This window comes from Anser brachyrhynchus (genome assembly GCF_964034855.1).
Source record: "Anser brachyrhynchus genome assembly, chromosome: 8".
Classification (NCBI taxonomy): Eukaryota; Metazoa; Chordata; class Aves; order Anseriformes; family Anatidae; genus Anser; species Anser brachyrhynchus.
The window spans coordinates 16,848,559-16,865,794 of NC_137702.1; the positions used below are offsets into that span (position 1 = coordinate 16,848,559).

Genomic DNA, 17,236 nt, shown 5'->3' on the forward strand with positions numbered 1-17,236 from the left:
TGGCTAGCACAGAAGTCAAATGGGCTTCCGACTGCAGATGTGCTAAAGGAGAAGCAACAGCGAACACATGGCTTGGAGCCTCTCTCCCTGCACAGATCCAGGGCTCAGCAACAGCCTCCAAACCAGGAGCGGGAAAATAGGTCTCAAAGACAGGAAAAGCATGCAGGATTCAAAGCTCAGGATGAAAGCATTTCTACTCATGAGTGGGCAGGACTCCCCCTTGAAACACAGGAGGGCTGCATTTGTTACAAACCTGCACAGGGTGAAGGGGTTCAGGTGAAAGGGAAGTAGTCCTATTGGACACCCCACCTCTCTGTGGTGAGAGGAGGCCCTGCCTGGAATCATACAGGATGAAGTTGCAAAGCCCAAGCCCAAGGTATCAGTATAGCTACAGGGTTTGTTACTAGCTTAGCAAGGAAATCAGTCTGAGTTTTGCAGTCAAATATCTTCCCGCTTCTGCGTGCTTTGGCTAGAACATAAAAACAAGATACTTTCACCCGTGTTGGCAAAGAACTCTGAGGAATATGTTTGATAACCATCTTGGAAATGTCAAGTCTGCCACCACTCTCCTCTCTAGGAATACTTTTTAGAGTGGCCTGAAGATGAGAGGAAAATCATACAGAGAGGTACCAGTGAGGAGGAAAGATACTTTCAAAAAATTGATAATGTCATTTCCTTCTACCTGAAAGCTTTCACAACTGCTTGCTCAAGGAGCTGAATCTGAAGATATCCAACAAAGAGAGTGAAATCCAGCTGACGACCGGTCACAAGTGGTGTTCCCCAGGTGTCAGTGTTGGGGCGCATCCTCTTTAATATACTTATTGAAGATTTGGATGAGGGAATTGAGTGCACCCTCGGTAAGTATGCAGATGACACCAAGTTGAGGGGAAACATCGATCTGCCGGAGGGTAGGAAGGACCTTCAGAGGGACCTGGACAGGTTGGATCAATGGGCAGAGGCCAGTGGGATGAGGTTCAACATGGCTAAGTGCTGAGTCCTGCACTTTGGCCACAACCACCCCATGCAGCAGTGCTACAGGCTTGGGGGAGAGCAGCTGGAAAGCTGTGCAGAGGAAAAGGATCTGGGGGTGATGATTGATGCTCGCCTGAACATGAGCCGGCAGTGTGCCCAGGTGGCCAAGAAAGCCAGCGGCATCCTGGCTTGTATCAGGAACAGTGCAGCCAGCAGGACGAGGGAGGTGATCGTCCCCCTGTACTCGGCTCTGGTGAGGCCGCACCTCGAGTGCTGTGTTCAGCTTTGGGCCCCTCACTACAAGAAGGACATCGAGGCCCTGGAACGTGTCCAGAGAAGGGCCTGGAACACAAGTCCTGTGAGGAGCGGCTGAGGGCACTGGGGTTGTTTAGTCTGGGGAAGAGGAGGCTCGGGGGAGACCTCATTGCTCTCTACAACTACCTGAAAGGAAGGTGTGGGGAGCTGGGGGTCAGCTTCTTCTCACAGTTATCTAGTGATAGGACTAGAGGGAATGGCCTCAATTTGTGCCAGGGGAGGTTCAGGTTGGAAATGAGGAGACATTTCTTCTCAGAAAGAGTGGTCAGGCATTGGAACGGGTTGCCCAAGGAGGTGGTGGAGTCACCATCCCTGGGGGTGTTCAAGGAAAGGTTGGACGTGCTGCTGATGATCTTGGAGGTCTTTTCCAACCTTAGCGATTCTATGATTCTTAGACCAGAGCCCTTTGCAAGGGAGAGACCCACCCACTGCTGAGCTTCTTCATCGGGAATGTCCCAGCAACGCATGATCAACATTGAGCTCTGGCAAGGTCCTTTATTAATTAACCACCATCTTAAAGCTGCTAAAGCCCATTCAACTGGCCAAACAGATTTAAAATAAATAAATAAATTCAAACCTGGAAGCTTTTCTGCATTTTTTTCCCCTATTTAATGAAGCAAGCACAACCACTAACCTCTCTCTAGAAAATAAATGAAAAGCAGACACTACCTGGTGTATTGATGCTTTCATGTATTGGTCCCCTTAATCCCTGGTATTTTTAGCAGAGCAGAACTGTCTGCATTACAACTCCAATGTTTACACCATTTTAAGTTCTGCAAGTAAATTGCTGGCTGCACTACTTGCCAAAACACATTCAGCTGTCAGCTGTAGTTTAGGTAAATGGCAGAATAAAAAAGTATGACCTGCTGACATTAATGGATTTGGCACTGATCTAATCAACTCATCTTATCTGGCTCACTGATCTCTGTTCTTATCTTCCGCTGGCTTAAACACAGTTAATCTGTGTAGACTCATACCAATATTTCTGTTCCTTCTGGGATAAAGGCTACTTCAAAATAGTAAAACTGCCTTAAAACAGGGAGGGGGACTCACTCTCCAGCTCTGTTTTTTTTTTCTGATAAAAACAACTACTGCTACAAGGGACAGAAAAGCCACAGATTATTATTATAGTATTATTATTATTATAGTATTAGCCTTTGTGAGGCAGTGACCAAATCCACAGCCATACTCAGGCAACCTAAATTTCCTCCCCACCCCTGTAACTGGACCTTCCTGCTGGCTGGCTTTAGGTCCTCAGAGCCTGAAAGGAAGCTCAGGAGATATGACTGACAAAATGATATCTTGCAAGTGCAAGCAGCTCTACAGTGTCAACCTCCCTCTGTTCTCAGCTGTGCCTCTCACACCTTTGCAGGAAGAAGAAAGGAAGAAGAGAAAGATCTCTGATTGTCTCTTATTCTCAGTATGCAGGCCCATCACTCAACAAAACACCTGCACTGAGCTTTGTTGCAAGTCAGTAGTCTCATCAAGGGCCACGTCCTCTCAGCAAAAGTGGGACAGTCTCCCTGGAGCATCACGGAACAGCTGTGTCAAGCAATAGATTCACTGCTGAAAACTGCTGGTTTGATATATGGTGTTAAATGTAGTAGTTGGGCTGGACAAAACCCAACATCACTGTGACTTTAGTCAAGTAAGTGAAATTCCTCCAAAGAGAAATTTGCCTCACAGTCCATACATTTTGCACATTTCTGAACTTGGATGTTATCCGTTTATCCAGGGTGCAAAACTCAGCCCAGGACAAAAGCCAACAATCTGAACAGACTGACGGGCCAGAATACCAAAGCACTGGCTTTCATGTCATGGGTCAGTACTGGAAAAAATTAAAATGTTCTAGAATCAAAGGAAAAAATGATGGGTTTAAATCCCTGAAATATTTCTTAAACAGCCGGAGCTACTGCAATGCAGTTACCACTCTCATTGGATGGTACATCTCTGGGAAACCTGTCAGAGGGAACAAGTAGGGCAGGTAGATCTGAAGGAGCCCGCTTTGCTATTCAGACTTCTCTGGAGCCAAGGTACTGAAGTCCTGACTCTCAACATCAGGGCTCCAAAGGCCCTGCAGGTTTAACTCTCACTTCCCCTATCTTCTTCTGTCTCCCAAGGGTTGTAATTTCAGCTCTTGCTGCCACTCCTCTATCATTTGCCTTTCTCACTTCAAGCCCCTCATACCCTTTTAGCTAAGTTTTAAAAAACCCTGCTTAGTCTGCAAAGACAACACCATCTTTTGCAGTGCTGTCAAGAGCTTCAAACCAAAAGGATCACTAAAAGAAAAGCTGTAAACAGCTGGTGGATGCTGTGCTGGTGGGAAAAGTGGCCTGCTCACCCTGTCTGTTCTTCAGAGGTCACTACCAACAACACGCTATTCTTCTTCACTTTCTCTCCACTTGTCTGTCCCACAAGAACAGCCCTTTCTTCTCACCGTAACTTTGCCTCTTTTGCAAAATAAATAAATAAATAAAGGTAACACCAGCTGCATGCCCATCACTCAGAGGACCCACAAACAACTTTTCTCTTTTTTAAAGCCCCATGCTGTGATGAGGGAGAGGGCTGACAATACTATTTCACCTCAGCAAGCCAGCAAAACTAGTCATGAAGCTCTGGATAGAAGTGCATTTCACTGGTGCTGCTGAAGTTTCTTCAGTCCCTTTTATCTTACAAAGCCTTAAACTTTCTCCTTCCAACACAACAAGGCAAAGAAAAGTACAAATAGCCTTTAAAGACATAGGCTTTCCAGGAGCAACCCTCAGCTCTGACACTGCTACATATAGGCCTGCTGCTACCCAGGACATTGCTGGAGGCAGAATACTCATCAGATCCATTCTCCGAGAATAAATGGGACTTAACATCCTCACCACAAGTACAAGCAGCAGTAGCATCTTGCATTTTAGAGACACAACATTTCCTCTGAGACACCTGGAGCTCTTTGCTAACACCAACAGCCATTCCTGAACAAGGATGAGGACACCAAGGTTGTGGCTCAGCCTAAAAGGACTCCTGTATTTCAGGTCCAACTGACAACCTCCCACCGTCAAAGACCCCAGTATCAGCCAGAGTGGTGCACATTCTCTCTCCACTGTGCTCCAAGGGTTTCAAGACAGCTCAGCGCTTGACTGGTTCTCCTCATATACCAAAGGAACAGTGCCAACTATGCAAAGATTTTACTACTCACGAATCAGCTCCAACCCACCGTTGCCTGGCTATGATTTCCTCTCAACACAGCCTGAAAGTTGCACTGGCTTTGCTTTAAGACAAAAAAATCCAACAACTCATGTACAACTGCTGAGCTGCCATGAACCAAGGCCTCATGAGCACTGTGGGTAAGCAACTTGTTTTTTTGTTTGTTTTCCACAATGACTGCTACATCTATAGAGTCTCTTGCCAAGTCTCCCTTCCTCAGGAGTCTCCTGAAGTGGTGACTTTAGATACCTTACCAACAGACTTCCACTTTCACAGCACTCACCTGTGTTCTCTACTGCCTTGCTGCAACACAAATCAAGGACAGATGCCACACATTTAGACTCTGAAACACTGCCCCCATCCCAAGAGTTGCTCCCATGGCCTTTGAAACTAGCTGTGGTTTGACACTGCATTGCCAATCACTTGTTGGTTATCCTTGAGTAGATTCAAAAGAGCAAAGGAACAGGGTACAGACTCACCACTGAAGTCAACACATGGCTTTTGGCCTCTAAACTCCAAGAAGAGATCTGCATGTCTACTAGTGAATCCTCCCCAGCAAAGGTTCCAGACATACCTGCTTGGCGACTGGAGAAGGCAAAGACCATGATATCATCAAAGCTCCAGGTGTAGTCCTGGTGGGGCGGGTAGAACATCAGCTTGGTAGAGGCCTCTTTCCTCAAGTCAATGAGGAATGTGGAATGAATCATTGGGACAGCAAAACAGCCTGTCCTCTTCCATTCCCGAATCAGGGGATAATCCAGGGTCCTTTTGTAATAGCCCTGCAAACACAATGAGCAGGCTGCTTGTTACAAGAGATTTGTTTCATAGATGCTCCCCAGCAAAAGCTCTCACCGTTAGCCCTCCCCAGCAGGGATGAATCAGTGCCCAATTCTCAGATTTTGAAGTATACCCCATTTGAAAAGGGCTCAGTCAAGTATTTATAAAGAATTCCCATCTCAGAAGGTAAAGCTTGACCCTGTCTTTTAGTAGTTAATGGAAATCCGAGCCTCTCCACTGCAAAATCACCTTGTAATAGAGCTTCAAACCCGGGACTATTTTACCCCAGCTCTCCAAAAACATTTTTTGCACTCAGACTCTCAGGTCTGATCCTGGAGGCTGCTGAGCATGTGTGGCATCCCCCAGGTTCAACACACACAAAGGGCATTCACAGTCTCTCAAAATAGGACCTACAAATTATTTCTGACTATGACTTCAAAAAACGTTTACTTGACTTCTGGGAAGACATCATCTGTGTCTCCATCAGCTGTGTAATAATCCCTGCTTCCTCCATCCCAAGGCAAACAGGCTTAATACCAACTCCTGAGCTCTCCCCACAGAGTCATTCTGGGGAGGCACTTCAGTCAGCTCCTTTCTCTGGACCCACAAGCTTTGCTAGCCTTCCAGCCCTGTGGGTGCATCACCCATAGTGTGCAGCTCACAGCTGGTTTTGCAGGTGCAATATATCTAAAGCTATCAGTTTTGGAAATAAATACACAGAATTCCTTCAGAAAGAAAGTCCTAAGGCACCAGTTAGACATATGAACACGTCCGACAGTTGAATCCAGAGTAGACACTGGTCTTTACAGAAATGATGAGTCACTAAAATAAGTTGATGTTATTTCTACGTTACATTTTCCATGAGGATTCTAGAAACAGCAGCCAAGCAGATCGCTGCAAAACCACTTTACCCTGGTATTGTGTAGGACAGTGGTGCATCTGTTTGTTTATGCGTCTGTGGTCCCCCGTCTCCCCTTCAAATACCTTCTGACCACATTGTGAGGACCAGGTATCTCAAACACAGCCAGCCTGATTTGAAAAGCGAGCAGGTACAGACCTTACTAGCATTCTCACCGAAGGAAAGATTAAGACACTGAACCTTTAACAGACATTGGAGACTGTCCACTGGTAAAAGATGCTGGAAACTGACCTTTCTTCCTCCAATCACTCACTACAGGGTTTTAGGGCTTTTCACTGATTGTAAATCATGTGTAATCAAGACAGACTCCAACTTGTCAGCACCGTTGCCCTGCTTTCTTAAGGTTAGCTTCATGACAACTAAACATTAAGCTGTCTGGAGCTGGGTTTGGCTTGTTGTTGCTCAGTGCTGCAGGCCATGGTGCAGGGCGTGTTCCAGCTGTTATTCCCTCCCCAGCTCCCCAGGGAGAGCAAGGCTGAGAGAGAAGAGCGAAGATGTGGGACTGCAAGCACAGAAGCAAGCCAGCAGCAACTAAAAGAATAAGAATGAGAGAATGAGAGGAGAATGAGAGAATGAGAGGAGAATGAGAGAATGAGAGGAGAATGAGAGAATGAGAGGAGAATGAGAATAAAAGTGGGAACTTTCCTTTTCATTTGAGCAGCTTTTTCTCCTCAAATTCTGCAAGATGCTTTTGCTGCTACTTTTTTTTCCCCTTCTTCTCTTTGCAGCTAATTCAATTAGCTAATGCTAATTGATGGAAACTTACTATTGAACAGGTGACACTAGGGGCCAGGGCTGAGGCTGGTGTACACAGGCAGGGATCCACTTCAGTCTGTGAAGCAAAGCTGATTTACATATTGTACAAGCAATGCAAGCAACCCATTTTCTGATTTACAGAACAGTTGCTATGTTTTCACTTTGCTTGTAACACCAGAAACAATTATGTTTTACATCAGGTAAATGCAAGAGGGGAGCGTGCTTCATTCCAGGAATAATGACAATTAGTATCCAATTAGCTCTCCAGAATAAAGCAAGAGGAAAGGGAAGGTTAGGACTGTGGATCCCCTCTGAAGTACTCATATTCACATGCCCCAGGGTTGTTTAAAGATATATCTGCAGCTCTGGCTTAAGCACATTTGTCTACTGTATTTACAATGAAGGAAAGACAAAATTTGGGGACGGAAGGAAAATGCAAATCCTGAAACTTTCCAGGGCAAACATGAGCAGAAAAAATTCTCGCTAGGTTAGGAGATACACAGATCCCATCTCCCCAAAACATGACAAAATATATGATGGCAGCCGACTGGAGAACAGATCAAAGAAATCATCTCGTTATTGAGGTTTACCTGTGGCCTGGGAGAAAAAAAGCACTAACTACATTCCTTATCTCAGCTTCAATGTCTTGGAAAGCCCATCTAGAGCTTAGTCAAAAACATTGCAAAAGAAAACAGTAGGGAAAAAAAATTTAAAATGACTGTGGTGATAGATCTGCCCCTCTATATAACTGATTCTCTTATTAAAATCCTTTGATAAACAAGGTGACTGTACTGGGTTTGACTGGGATGCAGATTATTTTCTTCACAGAAGCCCATATACTGCTATGTTTTAGACTGGTGACCAAACCAACGTTGACAGCGCACCAACGTGTGCTTTGGAAAAAATCTCCCGGGGGGAGATTTTCCAAAGTTTATCCAAAATTGCTCAGGGACCGGCTGGGCACTGTTTTGCTGGTGGTGAGTTACTGTTTGTGCATCGTTTGTTTTATTTCCTTCGCCACTTATAAAACTGTCTGTATCTCAACCCATGTTTTATTCCCCTCACTTTTGCCCTTCCAGTTCTCTTCTCCATCCTGCCTTGGGGGGAGTGACTGCAGGGGGACTTTCCTGCCAGCTGTAGTCAGCCCACCACAATACTGCACAAGCAACTTACAGGTGACAGCTTCACCTCATTCTGTCTCTAAAGAAAGAATGCTATTTCTACTAACACATTTTTGTATCTTATTCTTCATGTAGTACATGTGATTTGAAAAGGTAACACAAAACTCTTATTTCTAGGCTAGGCACTTCTGTCCTTTACATATGCACTTCAGCACATACACACTCCATTCAAAGCAAAGGGTGTTGGTCCACCACATAAATTTCGTTCACATGTGAGAAAAATAACCTATATAAAACAGAGAGCTGTAGTAAGAAAAGCATATTCCTCTCAGATTAGCATCAATATACAGGAAAGCTGGTCTAAAATTATGTACCAAGAGTTTTAAGGCCATTACACAAACATATGGAACCACCTCATATAAATACTGGTGCGATTGTGGGTATCGTGGCTTTTTTTCTTTTTTTTTTTTTTTTAAACATAATTAGTGTGATTGTATCACATCCCCAGACTTTTGGTTAGGAACAACATCACTCAGATCAAGCTCAGCTTCCTCCAGATACGGCTTTTTAAAAGTGAGGAATCTCAGAGCAGGAGGCAAACTTGTCTGCACACCCAATGCAGAACATGTATTGCTTTGCTCATACATACAGCTCAGTTAGAAAACAAAGCGTGAAAAACAATTATAGACTGCAGTGTCCCCTCTACTTGTATTCCCAGACTCCCCATAAACGTACGGTCCTTTCCCAAAGATACCCACACCCAAGGTTTGGGTCCCACCACTGAGAGAGGTGCAAGCTTAGATGACTGTGTGACACCGCTATCCTCATGACATGCCTCATAGCAACAGCAGCTGCTTTTCAGAAGAGGGAGCGGTCTATATTACAAACACAGGTGGTAAATTCTACAAAACAGAAACTATGCCCACTGCTTCACAGACACAGCACAGGAGCCTCTGAAAGCACAGCTTACACCGTCACCTGTCACCATTCATGAGGTCACTTGCCTGGGGGGTGATGCCACACCAGAAGTTAGAATAGAGAAAGCGAGACTCGAGCATTGGTGCCACCAATGTCTTGTTCTCTGCTATCATCAGGTTCAGGGTTTGTGGGTTGGTCAGTAAGTTATCTGTATCAACAAACTAAAGAAGAAGAGGGGAAGAGAAAAAGAAATTTGTTATTAGATGAAACAATATGCTTCCCATGACATTTTCTTGGGAATTAGGTGACCAGAGGCATGAGGTATTGGCAAAAACCACTGAGCTGGTGGTTTTGATACCACAGTACATGTCTGTTATAGGTAAACGCAGGAGTAGCTGCCCCTGGGACAGAAATATGGGATGGGAAAAGATGTGGAGCTTTCAGAGGACTCCACAGAACTACTCCAGCAGAGGGCACGGGAGATGCAAGGGAAAATAACAATGCTGAAAAGTCAGCTAAGTCTATTCTGTGAAGAGGATCAGGAAGAACTCTTGAAAAAACAGGCCCCACACCCTCACCTTCTTCAGAGGCTGCAGAAACACCACCATTAATTGCTGCTGTAGTGACCAAAAGGCACACATCTTTCCACAGCTTTTCTGCTCATCTATTCCCCTTATATTTCACCAGAAACAGGCAACGTTTCAGTCTGTGGGACTCTTTGCAGGTACTTACCCACCACCCAGACTATATTCAGTCCTGACAAACACAGCTTAGCCTGCACCCCTAACCCTGTGGATAAAGCCTTTGGCTTACCCAGGGACCTGTCCCTCTAACTGCAAAGTCTTGCTCATCAGAACATGAAATGATACAAGGCATCTCACTGCATAGAGCTTTTACTTTACTTGGGGCTGTCTGAAGGTTTCCTCTCCACGTATCAGAGTGACTGACTACCTCAAAAGCTTTTGCCTGAGGACAGTTAATAAATCAAACACTGTATTTACCAGGATGTAGTCTGACCACTTCTCTCGCGCGGCACGCAGGGCAGCCTGTCGGAGTTTCATCACATGGGTGAACCGGGAGCTTGGCCAATGCTTTGGCCCAATTTCTTCTGGGTAAGACCTAGCAGAGAAAGCAATCAAAAAAGTCTAGTTCCCTTACTGCCTTCTGTGAAAAAGAAAAGCAGCATCAGAGTCACCTCAGGCAACTCAGGAGAGGTCAAAACAAAACAAAACAAACAAGCAAAAAGTGGTTCTGAGGGAAAATGATTCCAAGTTTCACGCTGGCATGTGTACACAAGACAGCAGAAAACAAGCAGCATTACAGCATTTCCTGCTGACCAAGTGGCCACAAGCAAAACTGCACTATGAAAACCAGCAGTTTCTCCTGCAGCAGGCAGGCCCTCACCTGAGGTAAGCAGAGGTTACCCTCCTAAAATGAACTGAAGCTAATTTACCTCATCTGACCCTCTGGTAGAAAGTCTCTGTCCTCTGCTAGGCTTTAAGTCTATAAAGACAGCAGAATCAACACAGCTGAGGATGTGAATATGAAGAGCACTTTAGATTCCCTCAGGCTCTGGGTATTATTAGTAACTGTTAACATATTCTGGTAACACCTCTTAAACCAACAAACACCCAACACCCAAGCCCAGGGGCCCAATCATGGGAACAAAGTTATGTGAATCTCTCTGTTTTCAGGATCAGGTCCAAAAGCACAATCTTTGCAACAGAGATGGAAGGAAACTTAGAGACAAATCCTTATGTGAGATATAATTCATGGCTTTGAAACAGTGCCAGCATAAGCCACTGAAGGAGCTAAGAATTGCAGAATTTTTTTTACAGAACTTAAAAAGAAAAAAAAAATCGACAAGATTAAGAAACATCAATTGCAATGCAAGGATTAAAAAAAAATAAAAAATAAAAAATAAATCAGTAAAACAACCAGTTCCTGTAGGTTTGCACAACAAATGTCACACCACCACACTAAAGACCTTGAAAGTAAAAGCAAGCTTAAACCAAAGGGAAAGTATAATAAATAATATTATAAATAGAATAAATAGAAAATAGAACAAGACCAAGGAACAGCTGATCTTAATAATAAAAACCTAAACATGTTTCTTCTACTTCAAAATCATGTATTTAAGTAGGTGTAGTCCTTAATTCCCTGAAAGAGGATTGTCTTTAAACCTAACAGTATATTTCAGAGGAATAATCCTGCAAGTCATATGCAAAGGCATAATATGCTGAATTAAACATAGTTCCCTGGCTCAGAATTTATTGAGTGTTTGATGCCAGGGACAGAACTTTCACAGAAACTATGGGAATAGGCTATGATTTCTCTGCTCCCTTGCAGATAAAGAATAGCAGTTTTTAATCCCTGTAGCTTTTGATGTGATTTCTTTACCATGCAAAGCGAGCAACTGCAGATGCTGTATAAGTGAATGGAAAATGCTTTTTTCTCCAAAGTTCTGCATGAATTGCTTCACTGAAATCAAAGACCTTTTTGTGTGTTCCACCAGAACAGTTTCAATAGAACAGACCCCACCAAAAAAAAAAAAAAAAAAAGAAAAAACCTACAAAATTTGATATATAGTTTAAACAGCTTCAGCCAGCCCCTCACTGCAGTACTCACTGCGGGTCTTCCATTGGCCTCCACTCCACATCATGGTAGAGGTTCTGCACATTCTTCAGCCACTCTCTAAGGATTGCTGTGGTGTTATCAGCATTGTGGTCAGTGGCTGCCCTAGAAAAATAAAAAACACAAATACCACTGTTCATACAAGATTTAGGCACGAAGAGTAGTTAAATCCCTGAGTCTGCCTGTTTGCAGTGGCCTAGGATGGTACGAGGAAGGTTATGCTCACAACCTTTTCCCAGGTGGTAAATGAGTTGAACAGAGAAAGAACCTATTTCTTACAAGCACTTCCAGCTCCCGGTAAAACTCATTGCAGCTCCACAGATGTTAAGGCACACAGCAGAGCCCCACTCCTGCAAAAACACTCCTCCCTTGACGAAGGCAACCTTGCACACCACTCCGCTCTCACTGGTCCCCTGCCTCCCTGGAACCCCAGCAGCTTTGTCATTAAGCTGGCACAGGTCTGAACTCTGCTGGTAATGCCCACGTGCTGAACTCCCCTTGCTGACTGTCAGGATCACATCCCTTCAACTGCATTCAGTTCATCCTCTGGAAAAGACAGGACGGCATCGCATGACGAATGAACGGCCCGTGGTGAGCCAGCCACAAAGGTCGCAACTTTGGAAGCCCCAGGATTTTAGTCTGCATGCTGTACTGCCCTGCAAGTACACCACTTAAGCTGCACGGCATGCTCCGCTGCCTCCCACCTCAGGAATCACTCTTGTCAAGATGGAGGCTCTGCTGAGACACACAGCAAGTGAGGAGAAGGAACGCCTTGCCTGCTGCTCAGCAGCACAGGGAATGATGGCCTAGAAATCCACTTGCCTCCGGCCTGCAACCTGCCCAGCCGCTCACAACTGTCCCCTGCGTGGTCAAGCTGACACGGAGGTGGTGGGGGAAGGCAAGAATGCCTGACCTGATGTACAGCAGGATCAGGAGCTTCACCCCCAGCTATAGCCAGCAAGCAGCAACACTGAGGCTCAGAGAGGTATCTCGCTTTCTTACTGTGACACAGAGGTCATGAATTTGTACAAAACACCCAGAGGAGCTTTGTGCAGACACCACGTTAAAAGCCAGTAACAGCACTCCATCTCAAACTACGGGATAGGAGAAACCTGCCTGCTTACCCTCTAGCCTCTGCACCCTCCCAGAAAGCAGCATCCAAAGGATGTTATTTCCGAGGGGTTGGGTAGTATAGCTTCACAAACCGAACAGGATGCTCAGAGACACATCCTTGAAGGTCATCGCATGGAAAGGAGCCCTAGGAGCCCCAAGCTCATCTCTGCCTGGGAGCCTCAGGGTCACAGGGGGAGCGAGCCTAGTCACCTCCCAGCTGCTCCCTCCCAGTATGTGCTTCCCGGGGAATGGGACCTCTGCCACAGGACATCCAGCAACTCCCACGGGCACAGCCACTCCCACAGCTAACTCCCTTTAGCTGAAGGGCTGCTCATTTTTCCTGGCCGGGAGGCAGGAAAGCACAGCTCCATGGCAGGATACAGCCGGTTCGGCCACAGCTCTGCAAACTCCATGGGGAATTCACAGTCCCTTTATATTCCTTTGGGAGTACAAATACTGGTTTAAATTCAAAAACACAACCAAGAACTCAGATTTAAAGCTTATTTATAATCAGAAGAACACAATAACTTAAGGACAGGAAGCTTATTTATTGACCATTGATTCCTGTTTATTAAAACAATAAATAAGGAAAGTTCAGCAAGCGAATGGATGTTGGTTTCTTGCTCCTATCAACTGTTCTCTCCTGACAGAGGAAGGCTGGGTTTAGTTATAACTGTGGGATTTGCTTTTTACCAAAATCTTACTTAGACCCCACTGCAAATCTAGTTTTCATGGATGTTTAACCAGATGAAAACTGCCAGTCACTGCTGACTGAGTAGAACAGACTACCCAAACTTGTCCCGTGTATTGTATGGATTTCGGATCACTGACTCAGACCCCTGGCTGAGGACACTTGCTTGGGCGTCCCACAGCTACTGCTCACTTCATCAGTCTTATTCTGCTTTCCTCCTACACTCCAGCTGCACAGGCACTGAACAACAGCTCCAAAACTCCTCAAATTCCACAGAGAACTGAGAAAAGGGCTTTTTGTTCATGGCTATCATGGGAGCGGCAGTGCATCAAGAAGCTCCTGTTATACAGTGGGACCACAAAGCAACTGGGCATCATGCAAACCGAGTGAAGATGACAGGAGCCATCCTGAAGAATGATGGAGCCCAGCTCACTCCATGCTTTTTGCCACATCCAGGCTAGTCCCTTAAAATAATCACACAGCTCAGCATGCGCACATTTCCCTCAGCAAACCCCATCCCAGTCTCTCTAGCTCAAAGAAGCTGAGGTGGGAGATATGGAGGGGTTTGCTAAAGCCTGGAGAGGAAAAGGAGAAGGTGGATGGATGGGTGAGTCATGTTAGTCCTGGCATTGTGCTGGCTGCTTCTCTGTCTTGGCCTGGAGATTTGTCTTCATTCAGCACTGTACATGCAGCTGGGACTCTCCATCCTGCCCCTGGTGGGGCAGCGTGCCCTTGACTAAGCTGTCCCCCGAAGACCCCAAGAGCTCACAGCCTCCAGCCAGAAGTGAGACATGTGAATGGCAACCCAGAGGAATCTCTAGAGCTGCCTACGAGGGAACTGCTAGAAGGAAAATGGCATTTCACTGCCCAGGCCATAATGGTGGTGTTAGCTAGAAGGTAAATTCCCAGCCCAGCAGACCTTTACAAAGAAACAGATGAGAGAAAGCTCTGACAAATAAAGGACTGTTGCCTTCAGGGCTATCCACCCAGCAGCGTTTCTAAGCCCAGAGTTCTCAAAGGCAATACAGTTTGTCACACCCTAGATAAAACATGCCCTATGACTAGCAATTTGGCAAATGTTTGTTTTTCCAGCTTTAAGGAAGAAACAAAGAAGAAAAGAAAACCCACCCACATTCGAAAAGGCAATTATTACTATTAATTTCAGGACAATTCACATTTAACTTGAAAAGAAAATCAGCACTTATGGCTACTGTAGTACCTGAGCCACTACAGTCCACCTAGTCCCCCAGAAAAAGTAGCTACTATGGTGCTTGCAATACCACTGCATGGGGAAAAACAAGCAAATTTATTTATTTATTTATTTTTAATGACAACCTCCACACGAGGAAAACAGGCCAATAAAAATATGAGCAGGACTTCCCACTGGCAGCAACAGCTTCTCAATCTGTAAGAGGCTCAACAGGATATTCTGTCAATAAACACTTCTGTAATGGATGATCCGTAGGACTTGAAGTGGCTGAGTATCACAGTCAAAGCTCCAGTGCTCTGGCTTGGTTGGACGGACCAGTTGGATCCTGTTCATTCTTAAACTCTTTTGATGACACTAAGGCCACCTCTGCTGTAGATATCACCACCACCACCACCAGCCTATTGTCCACGGTGCATACCTCCCCAGTTCTGGAAACGCATACCTCTCCAGTTCTGGAAAACTGGCTGTCCTTTCCATGGGTGATGACAGTCAGGAAGGACTGAGACACAGAGAGAGCAGCCAACACTTTGCTGCATCTAGTACAGCAAGACAGGGCCACAAGATTGGTCTGTTCTTGTGAAAAATCAATGGTAAGAAAGCATCGCAGAGCTGTGCTGGAAGTGTTTGAAACGTCTGTGCAGTTGAGACCAAGCAGGAGCTACAAGAGAGTCAGAGGAAGAGAAGATACAGAGCTGGCTGGCAAGGAAGGAGCAGTACGATCCGTACCAACCATCCTCCAACCCCTCGCCATCTTCATGGCTCTCTGCTGGACTTGTTCACACCCGTCAACACCTTTTTTGCATCAAGAGGGGCTTGAAGCCAGACACAGTGTCACAGATGTGGTCAAACAATCACATCTAGCAAAAGGGGAGCAATCCTTCCCCTTGACCTCCTGGCTGTGCTTCTGTTCAGCCCGCCCAGGCCGCAGCTGGCCTTTGCCTGCAGGGCACACAACTGGAACATGTTCAGGGGTACACCATAGCCCACAGAGCCCGAGGCCTCCCAGCAGAGTCCCCTGCCCACATGGTTGCAAAGGGTTCTTTCATCCCAGGAACAGGACTTGATGAAGTTCAAGAGATTCCCCGCAGGCTACTCAATTGAAAGCCAATGCACTCTGCCTGCAACTATTAACTGAAGATTTTAAAAGTGAATTTCAGTAAAGATGGACAAGTTACATCAGTGACCTTTGCACTAAAAGAGAGGCAACTTCATGTTCAAGAGCTGATTAAAAATAAGTCAAATTTGATTAAAAAAAAAGGCCTCCTGTAGGATTTACAACCTAAAGCCTGTGTGACGTAAACAGGAAAATCTGGCAGAACGACACGAAAAAAAATAAAAATCTCCTGCCACACTTTTCAGAATAAGAAAAGAGTAGTAAAGGTAGAGTAGACCTCCAGAAGAACACTTCTATTCAAGTAAGACGGTAGCTTTTCCACTCAGATTTAAACCCATTTCCAATAAAAAAGTTTAAAAAAAAAAGTTTGAGGAAGAATTTTCGTATAGGGGCATATGTCGGCATAACTATAACCACTTCAATATTTATTTTGGCTTTTAACAGGAGTCTTACCATGGGCACAAGCCCTCATTGTCCACACACAGCAAAGTAGCCCCTCCCCAAAAAACTCAAGTACCATAAAGAGTGGAAAAGTAAGCGCAACATTAAGCGCCTACCGTTTTAATTAAGTAAAACGTGAGTAGCAGCATATGAGGAAAAATGTGCCTTTTACAGACTGCTTGTATTTTTAGCCTGGTAATGTCTCTTCAAACTCTATGTTTACAAGAGGGAGTTAATTTAGGCTCTGATGGTTCTCCTATTTTCATCCCCAAAATAAAAATAAAAAAATCACCATTTTTTCACTTCTTCACGTCCCAGTGTGCCCTCCCAAGCTATTTACAGTTTATTTACACCTCAGGCACTGGGTCAGAGATTTTTTTAACCTTCACCATCACTAGAGGAAAAGTACTACAGGACAAAAACAACACTGTGCCCCTAGCTCAAGAGTACGGGTCACATTGTGACACAAGTTTTGGGAAACTCCATAGCCAGAGGCTTGCAGTAATTTTCCTACTGAGCTTAACATTAACAACTCTACCCTCTGGCAAACAGCTAGGGGAGAAGCACTTTGAACACTGGTAAGTATTTCATATTCAAAATCTGCACACCACAAAGCAGAGTTAAGACTGGAGGCAGCTGGTTTGCAAACATTGAAGCTATGAGGATCCCTCTCCTTCCCTCAGTGCTTTGAGGACTGCAGGATTTGAGGGTATGGGGTTCTCCACCCATCCCAGTGTGAAGTAATACAGAAGAGAGAAGCGATCAAGCATTCAGAGAGAGGTTACACAGCAAAACAAACAGTGATGGAGGTTCCCTTCTGTCAGCTGCAGAGCCCCTCCCTCCATAGCCTCTCACATCTGAAGCACTGAGAAAGGATGGGAAGCAGGTTCACCGTGGTCATAGAATCATAAGGGTTGGAAAAGACCTCCAAGATCATCTGGTCCAGCCATCACCCTACTACCAACGTCACCCACTAAACCACGTCCCTAAGCACCAGGTCCAACCTTTCCTTGAACACTCCCAGGGATGGTGACTCCACTACTTCGCCAGGCAACCTGTT

General features: G+C 45.2%; 2 protein-coding genes across 6 annotated transcripts in view; both read right to left on the reverse strand.

Moving 5' to 3' along the window:
* The window catches only part of COLGALT2 (collagen beta(1-O)galactosyltransferase 2), a 57,331-nt gene that overhangs the window by 9,269 nt on the left and 30,826 nt on the right, over nucleotides 1-17,236 (reverse strand). For all 5 annotated transcript variants that reach the window (XM_080602341.1, XM_080602340.1, XM_080602342.1 and 2 more), the window contains exons 2-5: nucleotides 11,602-11,712; nucleotides 9,975-10,092; nucleotides 9,060-9,194; nucleotides 5,057-5,261 (exon numbers count right to left, since the gene is read on the reverse strand). In XM_080602341.1, coding sequence (XP_080458467.1) covers nucleotides 5,057-5,261; nucleotides 9,060-9,194; nucleotides 9,975-10,092; nucleotides 11,602-11,712 — 569 coding nt within the window. The remainder of the gene's footprint in view (nucleotides 1-5,056; nucleotides 5,262-9,059; nucleotides 9,195-9,974; nucleotides 10,093-11,601; nucleotides 11,713-17,236) is intronic.
* Nucleotides 13,442-17,236, reverse strand: part of LOC308199001 (uncharacterized protein) — a 128,410-nt gene continuing 124,615 nt past the window's right edge. Inside the window, exon 5 of the mRNA XM_080602362.1 lies at nucleotides 13,442-14,249. The gene's annotated coding sequence lies outside the window, so the exon portion shown is untranslated. The remainder of the gene's footprint in view (nucleotides 14,250-17,236) is intronic.